The following is a 22847-nucleotide window of genomic DNA, read 5'->3' as shown; positions in this document are numbered from 1 at the left end:
TCCGCTGCTCCCGATAAGGCCATACCAACCTCCATGGGTAATTACAGCTTTGAGGCTACAGGAGAACCAGCAGGCAGATAGGATCCTCTACCCCAAGAACTCCCCCTGCTCATAAAACTCTCAAGCCTCCTGAGGCACATGCATATCGTCCCTGTTTCCGGAGACCCTTGGTCAAAAGGTAATCTGCTTTAGTTGCAGGTCGGTCTTATTCTTTAATTTCCATGCTTTTTTGATCAATCCTGATTTAATGGTCACCTTTATTATTTTAGAGCTAACTCCCTAGCTCATGGTCTACCGTGAGCAATGCCCTTCTTTCTTTGCAGTAGGGAGCCAACTCTTGTGTTAAAGTAAAAAGTAGGCAATGACTAGCTCTCAAGAGACTAAAGATAGTCCAAGACAACTTGGCACTTTCTACAATCACAGGGTTCTAAGTCAGGTGATTAGCCCATTAGACTCTTTTGCAGATGTCACACTATTCTAGGACCTTAATGTCACCATGCCAAGAGCTAAGATGTGCTAGAGACTTACAATATGAGTGTTTTCTGAAGATTTAGTGTCAAGGCTATCTAAACTTTATTGTCAGGGACCATGGAGGTCCAGCCCCTCGATAGTCCCCTCCCAGGGTCCAGGAAGAATCTACAACCAGCTGATAATTAATCTTTGATGAAAGAAATGAATCTATATACACAGAACTCCTTAGTCCATACACTTTATTCTCTGAGTCAGTTCTCTCTCTACATGGCTTCTGTTCTGCTCTCGTGCCTAGCCCATTTCTTGCCTGATTTCTCTCTGCATTCATCTGCTGTCTCCTCTAAGTTCTATCTTAATTCTCTCCTCTTAGTTCTGCCCCATCTAGGTTCTCATCCATCTAATTCTTCCCCATATCACTCCTCTTCCATCTCCTTCTCTATCATCTTGTTCTCCATCTCGTCTTGTTCTTCCCCATCTGGCTCTTCCTCATCTTCCAATCTTGTTCCTCTATTACTCCCTTCAATCTAGTTCTTCCCCATCTCAGTACGTTCCTCTCCACTTCTTACTCATCTAGTTCTTCCATTCTCTTTTCCCTTTCTCTGTCTAGCCCCTCTCTGAAAATAGAACTACCTTTTTATCCCTTTGGCCCTTATCTCTCCAAACTATCTCTGCTCCCACCGTTTCTGGCAAGTGTGCTCCATCGCTAGGCAACTTGGCTAGGCAACTTCCATCACAGCTAGATGTGCCTGTAAGTTGGAACCCTTTAGTTCTGAGTTAATTGTTAAGGGTGGATCTAAAACTAGAGATAAGACTTTGGGAAGGAGAAAGTTAAGCTTAATTAGTACATCTTCCAGGCCTTCTCAAACAGGTAGCCTGGATGCTTAAGTCTGTTCTTGGAGAGTACAGAGGTATCTCTAATAAGGTGCTTTCCTCCGTCTGGGGATGGATCTGGCCAGATGGTGCCAATGACGATAATTACAGGGAGGCTTGAACTGGGGTTCTGGATGAGCATAGCTGTCAGCACACAAGGTTATCTAAATATTCCTAAAAGTAGTTAGGTAAGGAGTTATAAATCTATAAAGTTAGTAAGGCTATAAGAAAAGGAGGGTCAGAGCTAAATTGTGCAAAGCTATTACTTAAGATCCACCTGACCTAGTCAGTGTCTCCGTGTGGAATTTACCTTAACTCAGAAGACTTATTATGTGGTGGTTTGGACTGCTATTTCTGTTAGTCCTTGAAAGTGGCTAAGGGAGATATCTGATTCCAGCACTAAAAGGAGAAGAAACGGATGGACCTGAGGGAAGGAAGTCTTTCCTGAGGTTGTTATCCAAATATCTCAAATGTATATGTCCAAATAGTCATCAGTCCACATTGTTAGCAATTCTTAGGAGAAAATCAATTGGGAAAGCTGTGAAGGCACACATGATTTTCATAACAGATAACAGCTAATATAAAACAAGCCAAATAACACCAAATGCTCCCTGGAATTTGGTTTCCTCTGAAGGAATTCCTTGATCCCTTCAGGTAGCGGCTTTGCCATAACCAGCTGAGTTCTTATAATATAGTCCTGAAGCCCATACATAGCACTTTATTTTGGAGATATTACAATATATTATGATCAATTGGTCCTTTCTGTGTTACAGCTCTGAGGTGAAAGGTAACCTGGTAATTGGGAACCAAGGAATACCACAAAGTCACACTGCACAACAAACCTCACACAATGACTTATTGGGAAAAACGCAGCTGCCTCTGCTCAGGAGAGAAGCACAAAGAACTGAGTGGGAGGTGGGCTTTATATAGGGCTTCATACAGTAATATGAAGTTTTATATACAAGATTGCAGCTCTAAGGGTGGAGGGATGGGGTCAGGTGAAGAGGCCATAGCCTTAAAGATCCTAGCTGGGGTACCTCCACCTCCAAGAGTACCAGAGGAGTGCCGACTCAGGGAAGCATTTACACCTTCCAAAAGGAAAATTTACTAATTGCCGCTGGTGGGTGGGATGCTGAGGGGTCAGTGAGCAGGCAGGTGAGTCTGTTGTAGATGGACTGGAGGGATGAGAGTCCTAGTGCAGCTCAGGCCCTGAGGTGGAGCAGGGCACCAGGAGAGCCTATCAAGTCACCAATGTAAGTGTTACAGCTCTGAGGACAAAGGTATCCTGGCGGCTGGGAGTCAAGGAATACCACAAAATCCCGCCACACAATAAACTTCACGCAAGATTTACTGGGAGACATACCGGTGGGTGAGTGGGGAGGTGGAGCTTTCCAGGGTGGGGATTGGTGGGTTGGCAAACTTGGAGTGAGCTCAGGGATTGGTGGGCTTTCAAGTCCTGAGCTTGAACTTTTTTTTTTTTTAAATGTGGAGCTGAGGATCCGAACCCAGGGCCTTGTGCTTGCTAGGCAAGCGCTTTACCACTGAGCTAAATCCCCAACCACGAGCTTGAACTTTTTACTCTGTAGGGAGGTGCTTGACCCTCTCTCTGGTCCTTATTATGGTCCTCAAGAGTGTTCTGTGGGCAGAGCTTAGCTGTTTGGAGGTCCTCGAGGGCGGGGCCTGGCCACTCGGTGCCCACGAGGGGCCTTACAATTACCATCAACGCAGTCTGATTTTTTTAAAAAATGTGAATGCCAAGAATTCTTAAATGACAATGCGTCTCACATTTTATTTGTACTCGACATCCTCTTTAACAGATGGCTTCTGTTAGATTCCTGTCAGCTTCTCTGTTCAAAGCTCTGGGACCAAAATCAAAGAAGCAAAGATCAAAGGAAAAGTTACTGAAAATTAAAAATAACTGTCTTTCTTTACATCTGCGAATAACATATTCCTACATGGAATTCGTCATTCGGATGACTTTATGAACGGGATTAAACCCCAACCTCGTCATCCGCCTGGAGTGAGCTTTATCTTCAGACAGCTTCAGACAAGGGGAGCACCGCGGTCGGCTCCTGCAATCTCAGCACTTTGGGGCTGAGCCAGAAGGACAGTTATGAGTTCGAGGTCAGCGCAGGTTACCTCGTCTCGAGAAACCGGATACAAAACAAAACAAACACACGCAGCTGTCGCTAGTCTGGCCTTCTGCCTTACTCAGCCATGGATTGGTGCCCTCTGCGGTCACTCAAGGCACGAGGGGAGGGTGGGGACTGAGATACGATCCAATCAGGCTCGCACCCCGGGCGCGGGGGCGGGCCTTCTCGGGTTCGCTGGTTCGCCGGCCTTTGTCTCGCGCCATCTTAGCGCTTGCTCCGTTAGCTGAGCTGGGCAGTCTGGGCGTCTCAGGCCTGTCAGCTGAGCGAGGCGGACGGGGGCGCCATGGTGAGTGCTGCCCGCGGGAACCGGCTCCCGGAGGCCTGTGCGGGGCTGAGCTGCGCCCCTGCCGCCCCCGGTCCTGCCGCAGCTGAGCCTCCCCACGCCCTGACGCTGCGGGGAGACTTGTCACCAGCCGCACCCTTCTCCTCTCGGTCCTGACCCGGGCGCCACCGCTGCTGTGTCTGGCGTCCCATTGTCTAGCGGTGACAGCCCTGGGCGCTAGAGCAGCCTGAGGTGTGGGCTGAGCCTGGGCTGGGGCATCCGCTGACCTCCCCTTCATCTGGAAGGCTTTCATTGTGTTGGCTTGAGTGGAGTGTCGTGAGCAGGGACGTGCAGCGTCTCTTCCACGCCGAATTCGGGTCCTTGGCTGTAGCGATGCTTCTGCTCCCAATGCACCAGCCCGATGGATCGATGTACATCGTATTCCATCGTCATAACTTCGTATGTGTGCTTGGCAATCTTGATTGTCAGCTTGATTGGACCGACTACGTTAATAAAACACACCTCGGGCGGTGCGAGGGCTTTGTGACATTCCAATGGCTCTGGCCTCATGAACAGATTAATCCCTGGATGAAGCCACAGTTTGTGTTATTGGGTGGTGCTTGCTGAAATAGCGTTGTAGGAAGTTGGTCCCAAGTGTGGCCCTGGGCGTCAAAGGAATCTGTGGGCTTCTTTGCAATGGTTAGAAACTTTTCAAACCCCATTTAAAAATCCCCATTTTCCCTAACTTTGTAAAGTCTCAAATAGAACAATTAGTAGAACAAATTAGAATTCCTGCATCTTTGACTAGGTTCTGTAATTTACATGATTTCCCACAGGACTTGTAAGTTTTAAGTTGATATTATTGCAAGTGTTTTCTTAAGACTATGTTACATGTAGGGAAGAAACTTTAAAAGTTTATAAATAGCAAAACTTGTGTCAATACGTGGTGTGTTTTGCGATTATCTTGAGGCATTTTTAGCACTTGATTTTATGACAATTTTACAAAAGGTTTAAATTGTACTCAGGGCGCTGCATTTGCCAAGCTCACAAGACAGATAATAGTGTGACTCATTCTCGGAGACTGAGGGTCATTCTGTTGAATTTGCTTTAGTTCATGTGTCATTGCACTGTAAATGTAGCTCTAAGTCACTCACATCTTTAACACTGTATGGTTTTATAGAGGAACTTGCAGCAGGACTGTGTGGAGAACTCCATGAGTCAACTCCCCAGTCAAACTCTTGACATTGGAAAGCAGAAGAGAGGCTACAAGAAGAGGCCTGTCACTTACAGCCACAGGAGATGGCCCCAGCGGTGTAGAGCAAGAAAACACAAGGCACCAGTGAAGGTAAATAAGAAACCGTGGGAGGTAATATGTGTGTGTGTTGTCTTCATTCCCTTACCTTATCTAGAAACAGTAGTATGAGATTATATATATATACTCACATAATACATATATAATCTTTTGTCAAACATGATTTAATGTAGTATGCCATGGCAATTGACAATCGAAAATCCACAAGAGCACCATCAAGATGGATCAGTGGGTAAAGGTGCTCAACTCTGACAACCTGAGTTGGATCTCCGGGACCGACGAGATGAAAGGAAAGAACCAAATTCCACATATCCTTAGACTCCATGTTTGCTCTGTGGCACAAGCATGCACATACACTAAATAAATTTTTAAAAATTCACATGACCATTTCAGTAAATGCAGAAAACAAACTGGAGAACAGTGTAGGAACATAAGGTTACATTTCCCTTGTAATTAATGTCATACTTAATAAAAATCAGTATTTTTATTTCCTGAGAAGAAAAATAAGACATACCCATTCTCACTCTGCTATTATCACTGTCCTAGAGGTGCTCTCCAGGACCCATGGCAGCAGTAATGACTAAAAGTCATGTAAATTGGAAGAAGAGGGTCATAATCATATATGTTTGGAGATGAGGTGACACTGTGTTCATTAAAAATGACATGAAAAAATTGAGTAAAGTAACAAAGGTCAAAAATAAAATTAACTGTGTTTCTCTACACAAAGAAGAGTCCAAAAATGAAGTTGAGCAATTCCAGTGAAGGATACTAAAAGCAAAATACTCAAAATAACTTTCTTGAAAGATGTGAAATCTTGATCACTGAAAACCAGACTATATGGTTTGTTTTGGGGTCATTGGCTATCACCTTTTCACTTCTTCCCTTGGCTCTGGGGCCTGTACTTTCATAGAAGGAGGTAGGGATTGCGTTTCTGTCCTTTACGTCATTACAGATTTGCTCAGGATGAGGCCTACACACTCAAATGTGTGTTACTGTCTCCATTGTTATGGACAGAAGAATGAAGTCCACAGAGAGGGGCATCCCCAAAGTGGAACACCAGGTACTGATTCCTCTCACCCTACCCTGCCCATTGTCTTTATTTAAAGGACCCCATATACATATTATACCAATGGGTATTTAAAGGGGGGATCTGGGATCCAGGGCTCTAAGGAAGGAGGCTAGGGATTCCACAGTGTGAAAGAAGATGGCTCTGAGGAACTACATCTGAAGTTGTCCTCTGGTCTACGTGGACAATACTGTTTGGTTAGACAAGCTAAGTGGGGAATTCTAAACCTGATTATTGGATTGACTACAAGTAGGCATTTGATTTTTCATCAAAGTTAGGAATGGCAAATACTGTGGATGAATTTACATGGTGAGGCCACTAAAACCAAATGTCACTATATCTGGAGTTAGGGCACTTCGGAGTTAGCTGCAGTTGAAAAAGTGCTAGTCCCTAATCTTATAGGACTGAGGGCCTTCAAAAGAAGAGGGAGAGAGTTCTTTCTCACTGCACTGTGTGAGTACACATCAAGGAAATTGCCTTTATAAATCTGGGAAGGCCTCAGCAGAAACTGAATCAGCTGGTGTCTTGATCCTGCAGAACTGAGAAAATGCAGCATGTTATGGAAGCCCAAAGCAGCTAACACAGGGAGGGACTTGGATTGGAGAAAGCAACTATAACTAATCACACCCCATTTTTGCTTCTTCAGTTCCCCATAAAAACTGAAAATTTTAATGAAAATTTGATGCTTCCATTGGACTGCTATTAAATTAGCTTATTGACCTACAGAGTCAGTGTCTTTATGATATAAAATTCTACTCCATAAATATGCTACTCTCTTTATTTGCTTTTTTTTTTTTTTTAAATCCCCCACCCTTTTCTTCCTTCATATACTTGCATACTTTTGTTGTTAGTACGGCCAGGGTTTTATTTCAGTGATTTTGTTGTATGAATAGTGTCACATGTAGAATTCAATTTTTTATAGTTTTAATTTATTTTCTATTTGAAATACTTTACAGGAGATTATCAGGTGTTTTACTTCTAAATGATATGGAAATTATAATCTGCATTTTCCCCTTTTAACTTGGTTGGCATGTCTTATACAGTGCTGGTGTTCATGAGGTGGGTCTTTATGTTGATGTTTGAGTTTTGTAGATAGGGTCTTGCTATGTAGACCAGGCTGGCCTCAAACTTGGATCCTCCTGCCTCTGCCCCTTAAGTGCTGGGATTACAGGCCTACCAAACCTTGCCTGGAAAGACACGGGACATCCTTATCATTCCGTCTTTTTCCTTGGCTGTCATGCTGCCTTTTTTGTTAAGAGATATAAATTTTATCATGAGAAGAAAGACTGTTCTGAATTTTTTTTTTTTTTTTTTTTGGGCTGAGAATCTTTACAAAGGGCTCTTTTTTTTGTGTGTGTGTGTGTTTTTTTTTTTTTTTTTTGTTTTTTTTTTTTTTGTTTTGTTTTAAATGGCTCAGTGGTTAAGAACATAGAGTACTCTTCCAGAGGACCTGGGTTCAATTCCCAGCATTGACATGGCAGTTCACAACCATCTGTAACACCTGTTCTAGGGTATGCAAGGCCTTCTGGCCTTTGTGGGCACTGCATGCATGTAGTACACATATATACATGCAGGCAAAACACCCATCCACATAAAATAAAATAAGTAATAAAAAATGCCTTTTCCATGTCTTTGAGGATAACCACAAGATCACACATGCCCACCAGTGGAACTGTGAATATAGTGACAAACATTAACGTATTTTTTAATACTGAGCTTTTCTTTATTTCTAGATAAGTATTTAAGAGTATTTCTCAGTTCCTGTGGTCCGATTCTCTTCCTTAGTCACTGAATGTTAATGTCTCTGCAGATACTTTCACTTTTACAATCTCTTGGGTTCTCCTGAAGCTATTTCACTTACTCTTTTGTCTTCATATGACTGAGGTTCTGCTGTTAGCGAAATCTTACTTTTCCTGCTAAAACTGTCCTTTGATTGCTAGGTCTGTCTTAATTAGGGTTTCTATTGCTGTGAAGAGACTCCATGACCACAACAGTTCTTATAAAGGAAAACATTTAATTGGGGCTAGCTTACAGTTGCAGAGGTTTAGTCCATTAGCATTATGGGGGGACATGGTGGCGTGCAGGCAGACATGGTGCTGGAGAAAGAGCAGAGGAGAGTTCTTCATCCTGATCCACAGGCAACAGGAAGTGAACTGTCGGTCACACTGAGCATAGCTTAAGCATAAGAGGTCTCAAAGCTCAACCCCCATAGTGACATACTTCCTCCAACAAAGACACATCTCCTAATAGTGCCACTTCTTATGGGGTTCATTTTCTTTCCATCACAGATCCTATATCCAGTAGCCAGTTGAATGTTCTCACATGTCTAATCACAGAAACATAGTATGTTTAGTTGGGTATGGTGGTTCACATTCCCTGGAGGCAAAAGGATCAAGAGTCCAAGGCCAGCGTCAGCTATGCAGAGTCTAGCCTGGACTGCATGAGACACTGTCTCAAAAACAAACTATCCAACCCAATAGTACATTTTAAGATAAATCTATTACCTATCATATTCATTGTACTTCTTGTGGTAATATATTTGTACTCTAATAAACTTGCCTGAGGATCAAAGGACAGAGCCAGCCACTAGATTAGACATAGAGGTCAGGCAGTGGTGGGGCATACCCTGAATCCTATCACTAGGGAGTTCAAGGCCATGCTGGAAACAGAGCCAGGCAGTGGTAACACACACCTTTAATCTCAGTACTGGGAAGCACACATGCCTTTAATCCCAGGAAGTGATATCTGGGCAGAGAAAGGTATATAAGGTGTGAGGAAACTGGAACTCACTCTCTTTAGGCTGAGGATTTCATAGAGGTAAGAACTAGTGGCTGGCTGTTCTGCTTCTCTGATCCTCAGGCAAGTTTATCAGGGCACACAATCTATCACCACAACTTCCCCTTAATTTTTACAAAATTGCTTTCTACTTAGCTAATCATGTATACATCCTGGAAGTATATATATCTTTCTACTCTAAGCACAACAGACAACTACCAAATTTTAGTTCTGGAGTTTTTGCTTTTTCATTTTTTAGAATGAGTTTTTTTAAGGATGTCTACTTGTTTGTTTGTTTGCTTGTTTGACATGGGGTCTCACTATGTAGCCCTGGGTGGCCTTGTACTTAACAGAGATCTGTGCACCACCACACTTGGCTGTATGTGGGAGACCACTCCCAACTTTTGAAGGGTTCTTAGGTGAGGAGAGAGAAATGAGGAAATATTAGATAGAATGAAAGTTGGAATCAAGAAGAAAGACAGAAACACAGGATAGCTTCAGGAGGGCCTAGATCAGTACCCAACAACCTCTAAGTTTGTTCAGAGGACTTTTTATAGTATTCCAAGGAGAGAGGCAAAAGACCTACCCCTTGCATGATCAAAGCATACCACACAGCCAAGTGCAGACCCTTCCAAACACCTGGTAAACATGTCTGTGGCCAAATCATCTCCTTATGCAGCCCTGCTGGGTAAAGCCAGCTCAGATTCTCTGACCCTGAGTAATTTCTCACTAGGAAGCCTCTGTGGGCTCCCACAGCTGCATTCTTTTATTTTCTCTTTTTTTTTTTGAGACAGGATCTCATGTAGCCCCACCTGGTCTTATTGCTACTTAGCTAAGGGTGGTTTCTATTCTGTATTTAAAGGCTATATACCCCATGCAGGAGATTATGTGTCACCTGGTTTCTTCTCTCATTATTATTCATTTGCATTCGTCTCTGACCTCCTTTCCTGAGATGGCTTTCAAAATGCAGATCTTAGATTTAAGAGACAAATACAAAGATTACTGTAAATGTACTCGAGTTGTTGGAATCAGACCATCTTTAAATGCAGAACTGCTGGGTTGTCAGTCACCTGAACATATAACTTTATAACTCCCCATTACCCAGGAACAATCACATACATATGGGTCTACGTATAGGTCCATTAACTGCCCATTGTTTTGTGCTTTTACAACTTGACTTCTGTGGCTTGTTACTCATGAGAACTCATCAGGTCGAAGAGCTAAGCCTGCTGTCAGTGAAGCATAAGCTCAAGGATGCTTAGCAGTCCTCATCACCCTGTTCTGCACTGACATGTGTCTTTGTTCAACATTATTTCAAGGATGTAGGTGTGCCTCTGTCCTCATTCAGACTAGACTACCAGTCCACTTGTGGATAAGGTTTCTTTTCTTTTTCTTTCTTTCTTCCTTTTGTGAGAGAGAGTTTGTATATGTGTGTATTATTGCAAATTGAATCCAGGGTCTTGTGCATGTTTTATTGCACACAATCCATCCATTTTTGTTAGGAATGGAAAATTCTGTAGTAGTAGTCTTTTGTGTTACTAAATTAGTACAGAAGCATAAAATAGTAGTGATTTTTTCCCTCCCATGATAGAGAATATAAACCAATATGCAGCCTGCATGAGATACACTCACAAAGAGCAAACTCCTACATTCCTAGCTTTGGGTAGCCCCAAAAGCTTGAGTTGAGGAGAAATGTTTCATTCCAGGGCTTGGTGTCATTTGAGGATGTCTCTGTGGACTTCACCTGGGAGGAGTGGCAGGACCTGGATGATGCTCAGAGGAAGCTCTACAGGGATGTGATGCTGGAGACCTACAGGAGCCTGGAGTCCTTGGGTGAGTGAAAGTCCCCAGTAGTAGCACGTCCTTTGTTAGTAAAAACAGTGAAATTTGTTTACACACACACACACACACACACACACACACACACACACACACACACGTATGTATAAATAACCCTTCCTACAGCAATTGGCAGGTCTATGCAGACATATCACATCATTATATTGGGAACATTTAAATCTCTGTTAGCTATTTTAGAACATTTAATCATTTTCAACAATGGTCATGCTCCTGTGCTACAGAAAAATAAAGTTTTACGTACTGGCTACCCAGCTGTCCCCTGCATGCATTAACCATCTTCACTCAGTCCCTCCCTCACATACTCTTGTAGGCTATGACAACCATTCTTGCCTCTGTTTCTTTGAGTACAACTTTGTCTTCCACATATAAACAAGGATGTGCAGTGTTTATCTTTTGTGCCCGACTTATTTTTTCTCTGTTGTTCCGTTGGCCTGTTTGTCTGCTTCTATGCCAGGACTGTGCAGTTGGTTACATATGTAATGAGCAGATTTGTTCTTTTTTTCCAAAAGAATGCTTTGGCTGTCTGGGGCCTTTTGTGTTTCTCTGTAAAGAATAGGACTGGCTTTTTCTAGTTCTGTGAAAATGCTGTTGATACGCAGATAATTGGTAAGTCAGTTTGAGTATGTGGACATTTTATCAATATTGAATTCATCTATGACAGTGAGGTCTTCGTTTTGTGGTCCTCACTTCCTTTCATCAGTGTTTCCCATATATGCACACTACATATGTGTGTGAGTGTGTGTGTGCGTGTGTGTGTGCGTGTGTGTATGTGTGTGTGTGTGTGCATGTGTGTGCGCGCGTGTGTGTGTGTGTGTGCGCGTGAGAGAGATGTGTGTGTGTGCACGCGTGTGTGTGTGTGAGAGAGATGTGTGTGCGTGTGTGTGTGCGTGTGTGTGAGAGAGATGTGTGAGTGTGAGTGTGTGAGTGTGTGAGTGTGTGAGAGAGATGTGTGTGAGTGTGTGTGCGTGTGTGTGCGCGTGTGCGCGCGTGTGTGTGTGTGTGCGTGTGTGTGCGTGTGAGAGAGATGTGTGTGCATGTGTGTGTGAGATGTGTGTGAGTGTGTGCGTGTGTGTGTGTGATATGGTGTGTGTGCGTGTGTGTGCGTGTGAGAGAGATGTGTGTGCGTGTGTGTGTGAGAGATGTGTGTGAGTGTGCGTGTGTGTGTGATATGGTGTGTGTGCGTGTGTGTGTGTGTGAGAGAGATGTGTGTGTGTGCGTGTGTGCGTGTGTGTGTGTGTGTGCGTGTGTGTGCGTGTGTGTGTGTGAGAGAGATGTGTGTGCGCGTGTGTGAGAGAGAGATGTGTGTGTGTGTGTGAGATATGGTGTGTGTGATATGGTGTGTGTGTGCGTGTGTGTGTGCGTGTGTGTGTGTGTGAGATGTGTGTGTGTGAGAGAGATGTGTGTGTGTGTGTGTGAGATATGGTGTGTGTGATATGGTGTGTGTGTGCGTGTGTGTGTGCGTGTGTGTGTGTGTGAGATGTGTGTGTGTGAGAGAGATGTGTGTGTGTGTGTGTGAGATATGGTGTGTGTGTGTGATATGGTGTGTGTGTGTGTATGTGTGTGTATGTGATGTGTGTGTGTGTGAGAGAGAGATGTGTGTGTGTGTGCGTGTGTGTGTGTGTGCGTGTGAGAGAGATGTGTGTGTGTGTGTGTGTGTGTGTGTGTGATGTGAGTGTGTGTGTGCGTGTGTGTGGTGTGATAAAGGTTTATTAAGGAAGGGGATAGGCAAAAGAGATCTAGTCCTTCTTGATGCCAGAATGTTGCCTAGCTTCTCCAGCTTCCTCTTGTCACAGATGTGTATCCTCACCCACTTCTTGAACTTGCATGTCCTTGGAGGCACTGTGCAGGTCTGATGGTGTACCACTCACAGGGCAGAAAATTGCACGTTCCCTTAAAATTTTGGTATGTTTAGTGAGACAGCAGCACTGTCAGCCACGTCTCGGCTTTTTTACATTCTTTCTTTCTTTGTGGCCTGGGATAAGGCCAACAACCATGGAATAGCCTGCAGCCATGGTTGCTGCCCCTCAGTGGTGGCTTCAACAGGAAGCTTATAATTTTTATTGTAATAATCCTTTATGACTGTGCTTTAGTAACTTTTGAGTAGTATTACTGTCTTTACATCTCAATAATTTCATTAAAGAGACTACTGGATAGGAGATGATCCATTTGAAAACATTCTCCCGTGATGCTGTGGGTTTTGTTGACAGACTTATTATTACTGATTCAAATGTATTAATATCCTGTCAGACTGTATTTTCACTGTTGAGTTTGGGTAGCTTGTGTATGTCCAATGAATTACCTATTTCTTTAAATGTTTTTCAGTTTGATCATGTTCATTGTATTTGCTAAGGATACTTTGGATTATTTCTTCTTCTTCTTCTTCTTCTTCTTCTTTCTTCTTCTTCTTCTTCTTCTTCTTCTTCTTCTTCTTCTTCTTCTTCTTCTTCTTCTTCTTTCTTCTTCTTCTTCTTTCTTCTTCTTCTTCTTTCTCCTTCTTCTTCTTTCTTCTTCTTCTTCTTCTTCTTCTTCTTCTTCTTCTTCTTCTTCTTCTTCTTCTTCTTCTTCTTCTTCTTCTTCTTCTTCTTCTTCTTCTTCTTCTTCTTCTTCTTCTTCTTCTTCTTTTTTTCAAGACAGAGTTTCTCTGTTTAGCTCTGACTGTCCTGGAATTTGCTCTGTAGACCAGGCTGGCCTTGAATTCATAGAAATCCACTTGTCTCTGCCTCCTGAGTGCTGGGATTAAAGGTGTTCGTCACTACCACCCAGCTGATACTTTGGATTTCTGTGGTATCACTTGTGATGTCTTTTTTAAAATTTTAATTAAAAATTGTTCAAAAGTTAAATGGTTTTTTTGTTTTTGTTTGTGGTTTGGCTTTTGATGTAGGCACACATGGGATCTCTTGCAGTACTGCTTTAGATGCAGTTGTAACAGTCATTTGTTCCAGTACATTCTCAAATTTGGGTTTTGCTTTCTTTCATATTCAGGAGCCATCCAGTAGGACGTTTAATTCCCAAACACTATAGCTAATAATGTTCTTTTTACTTTAGCTTCTACTTTTACCTCATTGTGATTAGAGAGGACAGTAACTGTGAACCCAGGGGTTTTGCTTGTTTGTTTTTTAAATTTGTTGAGGCTTACTTTATTTCTTAACATTTGCCCTGTCCTGATAAGTAATGTGAACTGTGAGATGAATGGTATCCCTCAGCAGTGGCCAATATTCTAGAAGTGTCTGGGTTTGTTTTTCTAACAGGTTTTGATTCAGTCTGTCTGAATTCTGGATGCTCTGGGTTCCCATCTTCATGTTACATCCACCCCTTACTATTCAGTCCACATGTCTTTCTTAGTGAATGGTTTTCTCTTCTGCAGCATGTCACTGAGAAAAGAACAGTATTTTCATCTAGTCAAACAGTTTATATTTTTTTATTGAGAAATATGTCATTTATGCTCAAGGATATTTTTGATAAGTGAAGATGTATTTCTGACATTTTTGGTGGCTATTTTCTGTATTTTTTTCTGTGTTAATTTTTTATGTTTAATGGTTTTCTTGTATTGATACACTTTCATCTTTTCCTTTTGTGTATCTGCTGCATTGTTTAATTTTATTGTATAACACTTATTGTATAACATCTCATAAGCATTTCCTGTAGGGCTGTGTATTAGTCAGGGTTCTCCAGAGCAGTGGTTCTCAACATGTGGGTCTTGACTCCCTTGGGGTTTGAATGACCCTTTCAGAAGGGTCACCTCAGACCATTGGAAAACACAGAGATTTATATTATTAATGAGTCATAACAGTAGCAAAAATTACAGTTAGAAGTGCTGGGCATGGTAGGGCATGCCTTTAATCCCAGCACTCAGTAGGCAGAGCCAGGTGGATCTCCGAGACTTCGAGGCCAGTCTGGTCTACAGAGTGAGTTATAGGACAGCCATGACTTACACAGAGAAACCCTGTCTTGAAAAACCAAACACCACCCACAAAAACCCCCAAAATTATGGTTATGAAGTAGTAATGAAAATAATTTTATGGTTGGGGGTCACCACAACATGAGAAACTATATTAAAGGGTCACAACATTAGGAAATTGAGAACCACTGCTCTAGAGGAACAGAACATTAGAGAGAGAGAGAGAGAGAGAGTGAGTGTGTGTGTGTGTGTGTGTGTGTGTGTGTGTGTGTGTGTATGTGTATTAAAGATTTATTAGATTATCTCTCAGCTAATAGGGAAAGGTAATCAAACAATGGCTATCTATATACTGGGGAGCCTGAGAACCCAGTAGCTTCTCAGTCCACAAGGCCAAATACCTCAGCAGTCTCCGTCTAGCGTTTAAAGCCTGAAAGAATCCTGGGAGTTGCTGGTTTTCGATCCATTTGGAAATTGGAGGAGCTGGAGTCTGCTATCAGGAAAGGATGACACTAACAGCAGAGATGAATGCACTCACCAGCAAGACAGGAAGGCAGCAAACACCACTGCTTTCCCTCAGACCTCATTGACTGGGGGAGGGGCTTCTCCCCTCAGTTAATCCTTTCCTGGGAGAAGCCACACAGACCCTATTAAGTTGACAAGATTAATTACCACAGTCTGATCTAGTGGTGATGGACTCTTTCAGTTTTTGTTTATTTTAGAAAGTCCAATTCTCAGTTTTCGAAAGTTAACCTCTCTAGAAGCAGTATTCTGGGCTGGCAATGGTTTTGGTTTTTGTTTAACTTTGAGTCAGTCTTTTGTCCTCACCTGGGGGATTCCTCTTGGTCTCTGGTGTTCCTCTAATGCATGTTTTGCTTTTGATAGTCCGATTATATACAGTACAACTCAGGACCTTTTTTGGGCAGTTGCATCTAGATGGTTATATATTTCTCTTGAATTTGGATTTTTTAAATCATTTATTTCATTTTTAAATAATTTATTTGGGTTAAAAACACTTGGTGTGTATATGTGTGTGGAATATGTGCTTGTGTACATATGTACAAGTTCACACACACATGCATAAACATTTGGAGGCTAGAGGATAGGAGGATGTTAGGTGTGTTCCTCTTTCTCTCCTTATTCCTTTGTATCTTAAAAAACAAGTGGAGGATAAAGGGCTTTATATGGATGGCTTGCAGGTTACCGGGCATCACCAGGGGAAGCCAAGACAGGAACTGAAGCAGAGACCATAGAGGACTGCTGCTGCTGACTTGCTCAATCATGGCTTGTGCAGTCTGCTTTCTTATACACCCCTGGACCTCTTGCCCAAGTTTGGCACAGCCCACAATGGGCTGGGCCCTCCCACATCAATCACTAATCAAGAAATTTCTCCACAAGCTTTCCTTGGAGACATTCTTTCAATTGGGGTTCCTATTCCCAGATAACTAGCCTTTGTCAAGTTAAAAACAAAACAAAACAAAACACAACACAACAACAAACCCAACTGGGATACCTTGAGACAGGGTCCTTCACTTTTAGGCTAGGCTGGCTGGCTAGCAAACTCCTGGGATCACCTCTGTCTCCCATTGTTTGGATTTTTGAAACAAGGTTTCACCATGTAGCTCATGCTCACCTAGAATTTGTTACATAGTCTAGGCTAGCCTCCAACTCCTGATTTTCTTGTTTGAGCCTCAGAATGCTGAGATTTACAGGTGTAGTCTACCATGCCTGGCTGAATTTTGTTTTGTTTTGTTTTTTTATATCCATTCTCTATTCTATTTTGAACACCAGTCATACAAATACTTAAACCAAAAGTGTTGAAGGTGTTCTTCATTAAGAAAAAAATATTGGGGATTAGAGAGATGGCTCAGCAGTTATGAGCACTGGCTGCTCTTCCAGAGGACCGGGGTTCGAATACCCACATGGCCACTCAACAACCATCTGTAACTTCAGTCCCAGGAGCTCCAGCCATCTCTCCTTGAATCCACAGGCACTGCGTGCACATGGTGCATAGACATACATGCAGGCAAAACATTCACACAGATAAAATAAAAATAAATAAAATTAGTTTCTTTTTCCATTTTAAAATCTGGCTAGCCTGATCTACATAGTGGGTTCCAAGACTTCAGAGTCACATAGTAAGATCCTGTCTCAAAAACAAAACAAAACAAAAACAAAATCCGACCACAAGATTCTAAACTTTAATCAATTCTGCTGTGGAGGCACCCACTTTTTTGTTTTCCTTAAGTTTTTCTTGAGCTTTAGCTCCAAAATTCAGATTGCTTAAAATTTTTTAAGCACAAACATATGCCATGCCATGCGTCTAGAGGTCAGAGAACACCTTGGCAGACTTGGTGCTCTTTTTCCTCTATACGGGTCCTGGGGATAGAACTTGTATGTGAGGCCTGGTACCAGGTGCCTTTACCTGCTAACCGATCTTGACAGCCAGATCACTTCAGATTTTCGTCACCCTTGTCTCCTACATATCTGAGTCTGCTTGTTTTCTTTTTTTTCCTTCCTTCCTTCTTTAAAAATATAATTGTATTGTGTTGCTTTAAGTATTTTTAAACTCATTCTTAGATTTCCTTTTCCTATTTATTTATCCTTAGTGCTGGGGATTAATTTAGGGATTCATATACATACTGGGCAAGTGTTGTGTCACTGAACTGTATTCTCAACGCTGTTTATTTTTTATTTTGAGACAGGCTCTTATTAAGTTGCTTAGACAGACTTTCAACTAGTATTCCTTCTGTCTTAGCCTCTCAGGATTCTGAAATCACAGGTCTGCACTAACCCCAGCTTTGCTTTCTTTCTCAGGCCATTTAACTTTACGTAATAAAGGCAAGATTGCAGACCGTGAAGGACACAAGTTAACACACAGTGTTCAGATTTGTCTAGCAATCACTCAGTTCCCAAAGGCGCTATCTTTCTGCAGTGTACTTGACTTAGCATTTGATACAGTCTAACATTATTTCTCATTAACAGGTCACTGCATCACCAAACCTGAGGTGATCTTTAAGTTGGAGCAAGGAACTGGGCCGTGGAGAGTAGAAGAAGTCCCAGAAAAGAGTCGGCCAGGTCAGTGAATGCACCCTGGACGAACAGACAAGGATGACCAGAATCTAGTAGCCATTGGCCATGTTGAGCTGCTTTCACTGATGGCTCTGGCCCTAGTCTTGGGGTCAGCTGGTATCATACATCAGGTGTTTCCTGGGTACATTCTCCAAGGAGAAGTCTCACATGAACCTTTACTCTCTTTTTTCTTATGCTACATATTTTCTTGAGTTCACAAGTTTCTGTAACTATATGGAGCTTCATAGACAATTTTGGTTAGCTGGTTAGCTACTTTCTCTAAGTTCTCAATTATTTGTGTTTTCTACCCCAGGCATTTTTGACTCCATTAGTTCTTTTATCATATGGTATTTGGTTATCTCCTAAACATTGCACTTTTAAAATTAGACATGTAAGTAATAATTAAACAGGCATCTGCACATAAAGAGCTTACATTTTGTTGAAAAAAATTAAACACACAAATTATTTGGTTGTAAGATAAGAGTCACAAAGAATGTTTTATCACAAAACAAGAAATAAAAGTACACACTTTTATTTCAGGAAAAGTCTAAAGGGAAGGGAATTTTAAGGAGATTATTATTCATTTAGTTTAATCTTGATATTACTTTTTTCCAAATTTGGTATACCTAATACATAAGTGGGCATAAAATATAGACTTGAGAGTGGTCATGATCTTAGTCCTTTGGAAATCGGTAGGTTAACATAAATATTTATTATTATAGTTATTCAGCCATTAACCAAGGTGATTGATGAGAAGAAGAGAAAAAGAAGCCTAGAATCAAGTCTTCTGTCCCACAGAATCAGAATCCATGAAAGTGAGGGACACTCAGCACAACCAAATGACTCAGCATGGAAAGGGGAAACCTAGGCTTGACAGGACAAGTAGGCCTTTGATGTGAAGAGACTTAATTGCAGCAGGATCTCATGTTGAACCGCTGAGATTTCTGTGTGGGTGTAGAAGTCTCTCATCAGCAGTCTCTCTTTGTGAACTAATTTGAAGACAATAGATTTACACAGAAGGCTACATTTATAATGTAGAAGACAGCTTAATATAAAATAGAAGCTTCCAGAAGCAAAGAGTTACAAAGCATGGGTACATGTACCTTAACCTAAGTGGAGAATGACAGTTCTGTGAATCTCAGAAATATCCAGAAAAACATTTCAAAGAATGATGGCTTTCCTGAATGAAATCCATTGGAGGTAGGCTGGAGCTTCCTGACCCTCTTAGGGTTCTAGGAAGCATAAAGTAGATTTTGATTAGGAAATTGGAGGGATAGAGTTAGCTGTTTTCATGTGAAAATAACGTCATTTGTGTTTATAAACCAACCCCCTAAGTTTCTATTGTGGTTCCTCATAGAAAAGTGAAAACGAAGCACACAGGTATCAATCCTTTCCTAAGTCTAAACTGTATTTCTGATTAGGTGAAAGACACACCATATGAACTTCCATCTGCTGATAGCTACCTGACAAGGACCCGACCTTATAAGTCAGTTAAGAAAGGAAAGTGGGACGATTAAGAACTAGAATAAAGGAACAGGAAAATAGCAGGTGGAAATGAGTGTACTGAAATATACGGCTAAGCACAGGTGAATATTTAACTAGCTCATGTTTCAACTGAATAAAACATTTTCAATCAATGAAGTGATGTGATTTTACATTGTAAAGTCTAATGGATAGAGTCACTGGGGACAAACCTATATACATCAGGTATCAATCTTATTTTGAAATCATAATGCAGTGAGAATGAGAAGGCAATTCTTTATCTTCCTGCTGTAATATGAGCGTGGCTCCTTCTGTTTTCTTTTAGATATCCAGAAAGTAAATGAACTGGCTGAAACCAGCCAGGACAATCAAGAGAGACATTTGTGGCACCTTGTAATTACCAACAGCAACACGTCGACTAAGGAGAATGTTAAATTAGGAAAAATATTTAATGTGAGATCAAAGAATGTTTCAAATATGACTGTAAAGAATGGAAATTCTTCAGGAATGAGGCCTGCAGCACTTAATGTATGGCAGAATGGGCTTCCCCCTAATGAGCTTGATAACATGCAGACTGGAAAGGAACTTGATGGCTCCCTAACTAGTAAGCCCCCCATGCATGCACAGCATCATAGGTTGTATAACAGAGCTCCGACTACTCGACAGCATTTTCAATGTTGTAGGCAAGAAGCAACCTGCAACACAAAGGCATTATGGACAAGTAAGAGGTTCCACATTGCACCTAGTTCCAGTGAAGTTGGTGAGTCTGGGAAAGCATCTGATGAGGTTGCTCTTAATGCACAAGAGATGACTTGGGTAAGGGAACCAACATGGGAATGTAATATTTGTAAGAAAACATTCTGTTCAAAGTTCAAGCTCACAAAACATAAGAAAACACACAAAGTACAGAAATATTACAAGTGTAGTGATTGTGAGAAAACCTTCATTAAGAAATCATACCATAAAAAACAGAGAATACATGCAGGAGTCAGATCCTCCAGATGTAGACAATGTAAGAAATTTTTTCATCAGAAACAGCAAAATGTTCGTCAGAGAGTCCCCAGAGGAACAAAGCTGTATGAAATGTATCAATCTGAAAAAAGCTTTAACGAGAAGCCAAAGCTCAGGAGATATCAGAGGACAGGTTATAAACCCTATGGGTGTCATATGTGTGGGAAATCATTTTACCGGAAGTCACACCTCAACAGGCATCAGCGAATTCACACAGGTGAGAAGCCCTATGGATGTAAAGAATGTAGGAAATCTTTCTACCATAAGTCATCCCTCACTATACATCAGCGAACCCACACAGGTGAGAAGCCCTATGAATGTAAAAAATGTAGGAAGACTTTCTACTGTAAGTCAGACCTGAATGTACATCACAGAACTCACACAGGTGAGAAACCATATGAATGTGACGAGTGTGGGAAAACTTTCTACTCTAAGTCGCACCTCATTATCCATCAGAAAATTCACACAGGAGACAAACCATATGAATGTGAAGAGTGTCAGAAAACATTCAATCGTAAATCCAACCTCACTGTACATCAGAAAACACACACAGGTGAGAAACCTTATGAATGTGGTGTATGTGGAAAAACCTTTCACCGGAAGTCACACCTCAGCATGCATCAGGGAACTCACACTGGGGAGAAGCCCTATGAATGTAAAGAATGTGGGAAAGCTTTCTACCAGAAGTCCAGTCTCAGCAGGCATCAGAGAAATCACACAGGTGACAGACCATACTCATGTGAAGAATGTCAGAAGACATTCCTTCATAAGTCGTCCCTCACTGTCCATCAAAGAAGCCACACAGGTTATAAACCATACTCATGTGAAGAATGTAGGAAAACATTTTACAGTAAGTCACATCTCACTGTACATCAGAGAACTCATACAGGTGAGAAGCCCTATGAATGTAAGATATGTAAAAAGGCTTTTCACCAGAAATCATACCTGAACAGGCATCAGATAACTCATGAAAGTGAGAAACGATTTGAATGTCAAGAATGTAGGAAAACATTCTATCATAAGTCATCCCTCACTGTGCATCAGAAAATTCACCTGAGGGAATGCCTATGAGTGTAATGTGGAAAGCCCTTTTAGCAGAAACTATCAGCAGGCATCAGACAACTCACACACAGGAGATACTCTAAAAATGTGATGACTGAGGACAATGTTTTTTGTGAGAAGGCCACCTTAGCAAGCATTACATTTATATAGAAAATTCTGTGTGGCACAAGTTGGCTGTCTTCTTTGGAACACAGTCTCTATTATGTAGTCAGTCTGACCATGTAACAGGCCTACAGAAAAATGTGCATATATATGATGATCATTGTTTCTGCCAGGCCCACAGAAATGCTGTAAGTTTTTTTTTTGGTTTTTTTTTTTTTTTTTTTTTTTTTTTTTTTTTTTTCCCTCCCTGAGTTTACATGAGCTCTGGGCCTGAAGTGAATGTGACCTGCAAGATGGCCTTGACATCCATTGTCAGAAAGTCACCAATTTAAGAGAAATATAACTGATTGGAGAGAGCAGAGAGGCTCTCATTTTTATCCCTAAATACTCTTAGTTTAGGTGAGGAATACTTTCTCAAATCATTGTGCATGATGTTTTGAAAAGAATGCAGATCTCCATAACTAATTCACTTAATGAAGTTTTTGAGAGAACTTACATGCTCTTTAATATTTCAAAATTTGTACACAAGGGAAACCTCCATAGCAAATTGAGAATACTTTATTAGAAAAGTTTCGTTGAACAGTTTGAATAAATAAAATGTTGGTAATATGTGAAACTTTGAACAAAACTTAAATGTCAGAAGTTTGTAATGAAGGAAAACTACCAGTCTTTGTAATTTTAATACTAGCTTTCAAATGGAGGCATACATGTGCCAATAAATAATATGAGTGATGTTATTGCTGTCAGAGTACATTGTGTCTGCGAACATTTGTGGTTGTTGTAACTGGAGGTTGAGAGTTGGTACTGGCACACAGTAGATAGGGGCCAGACGTGCTTTGTAAACAGCCTGAAGTACACAAAGCATTCCTCATTTACATGTATGCAGGTGTTTTATACTAATGGGAAATTCCTTTGGTGAGACCTAGGTTAAGGATAGAAAATGTATTTACTTTGTTTTTCTTTGTTAAATGGTAAAGTGTATGGGTAACATTCGTGAGACTCTGGTTTCAGCCCCCTATACATGCATAAACTAAAAATTTCTACATCAAATACTATTCTAGCACATGTATCTATTTTCTTAAATAGTACTATGCACTTTCCCCACTTTCTCCTAGTGTATGTGCGAACACTGCTATTTAAGAATCCCTTAAGCAAGATTTTTTGTAGCTTATAAAATAATATAAAGCCTGATAGCTGATCTAATAGGAATATTGCCCATATAGAAGTGAAAAATGAACTCCCTAAGACATTCAGAGCTGGCACCTAAATTAAAGAGCTGTGAACGACAGTTGTCATGTCAGTATCAGTGCTGAGTTGGAAGTCAACAATTCATTGTCATTTGTTTGCATCCCTTCCCCAATTTTCTATACTCTATTTCCAATAGAAAACCAATGAACAGAAGTGACTGCTGTTGTTGGTTTCTTGAAGATTCCTTTATGTTGCCTAATTCTCAC

General features: G+C 41.3%; 1 protein-coding gene across 5 annotated transcripts; it reads left to right on the top strand.

Moving 5' to 3' along the window:
• Window positions 1-3664: 3664 nt before the first annotated feature.
• Window positions 3665-21579, top strand: LOC118589683 (zinc finger protein 39-like). Of its 5 annotated transcripts, none has more exons than XM_036197171.1 (5): window positions 3665-3780; window positions 4937-5101; window positions 10616-10742; window positions 17650-17742; window positions 19544-21579. In XM_036197171.1, the coding sequence occupies exons 1-5, from the start codon at window positions 3778-3780 to the stop codon at window positions 21298-21300; spliced, it is 2145 nt and encodes a 714-aa protein (XP_036053064.1). In that variant the 5' UTR covers window positions 3665-3777; the 3' UTR covers window positions 21301-21579. The 5 variants fall into 5 exon arrangements, with proteins under 5 accessions (XP_036053064.1, XP_036053063.1, XP_036053068.1 ...); XM_036197170.1 differs by lacking the exon at window positions 3665-3780 and adding an exon at window positions 3796-4215; XM_036197173.1 differs by lacking the exon at window positions 3665-3780 and adding an exon at window positions 4226-4455.
• Window positions 21580-22847: the final 1268 nt, after the last annotated feature.

Source organism: Onychomys torridus, chromosome 8, assembly GCF_903995425.1.
Source record: "Onychomys torridus chromosome 8, mOncTor1.1, whole genome shotgun sequence".
NCBI lineage: Eukaryota > Metazoa > Chordata > Mammalia > Rodentia > Cricetidae > Onychomys > Onychomys torridus.
Note: the sequence above shows the minus strand (reverse complement) of the source record. Positions and strands in the feature narration are given on the sequence as shown.

What these genes read in the sequence shown, in the direction of transcription:
- LOC118589683 (XM_036197170.1), top strand. Translation starts at nt 4,150, where the DNA reads ATGCTTCTGCTCCCAATGCACCAGCCCGATGGATCGATGTACATCGTA. An exon ending in AACACAAGGCACCAGTGAAG is followed by an intron (nt 5,102 to 10,615) that starts GTAAATAAGAAA and finishes GTTTCATTCCAG; the next exon opens with GGCTTGGTGTCATTTGAGGA. An exon ending in CCCAGAAAAGAGTCGGCCAG is followed by an intron (nt 17,743 to 19,543) that starts GTCAGTGAATGC and finishes GTTTTCTTTTAG; the next exon opens with ATATCCAGAAAGTAAATGAA.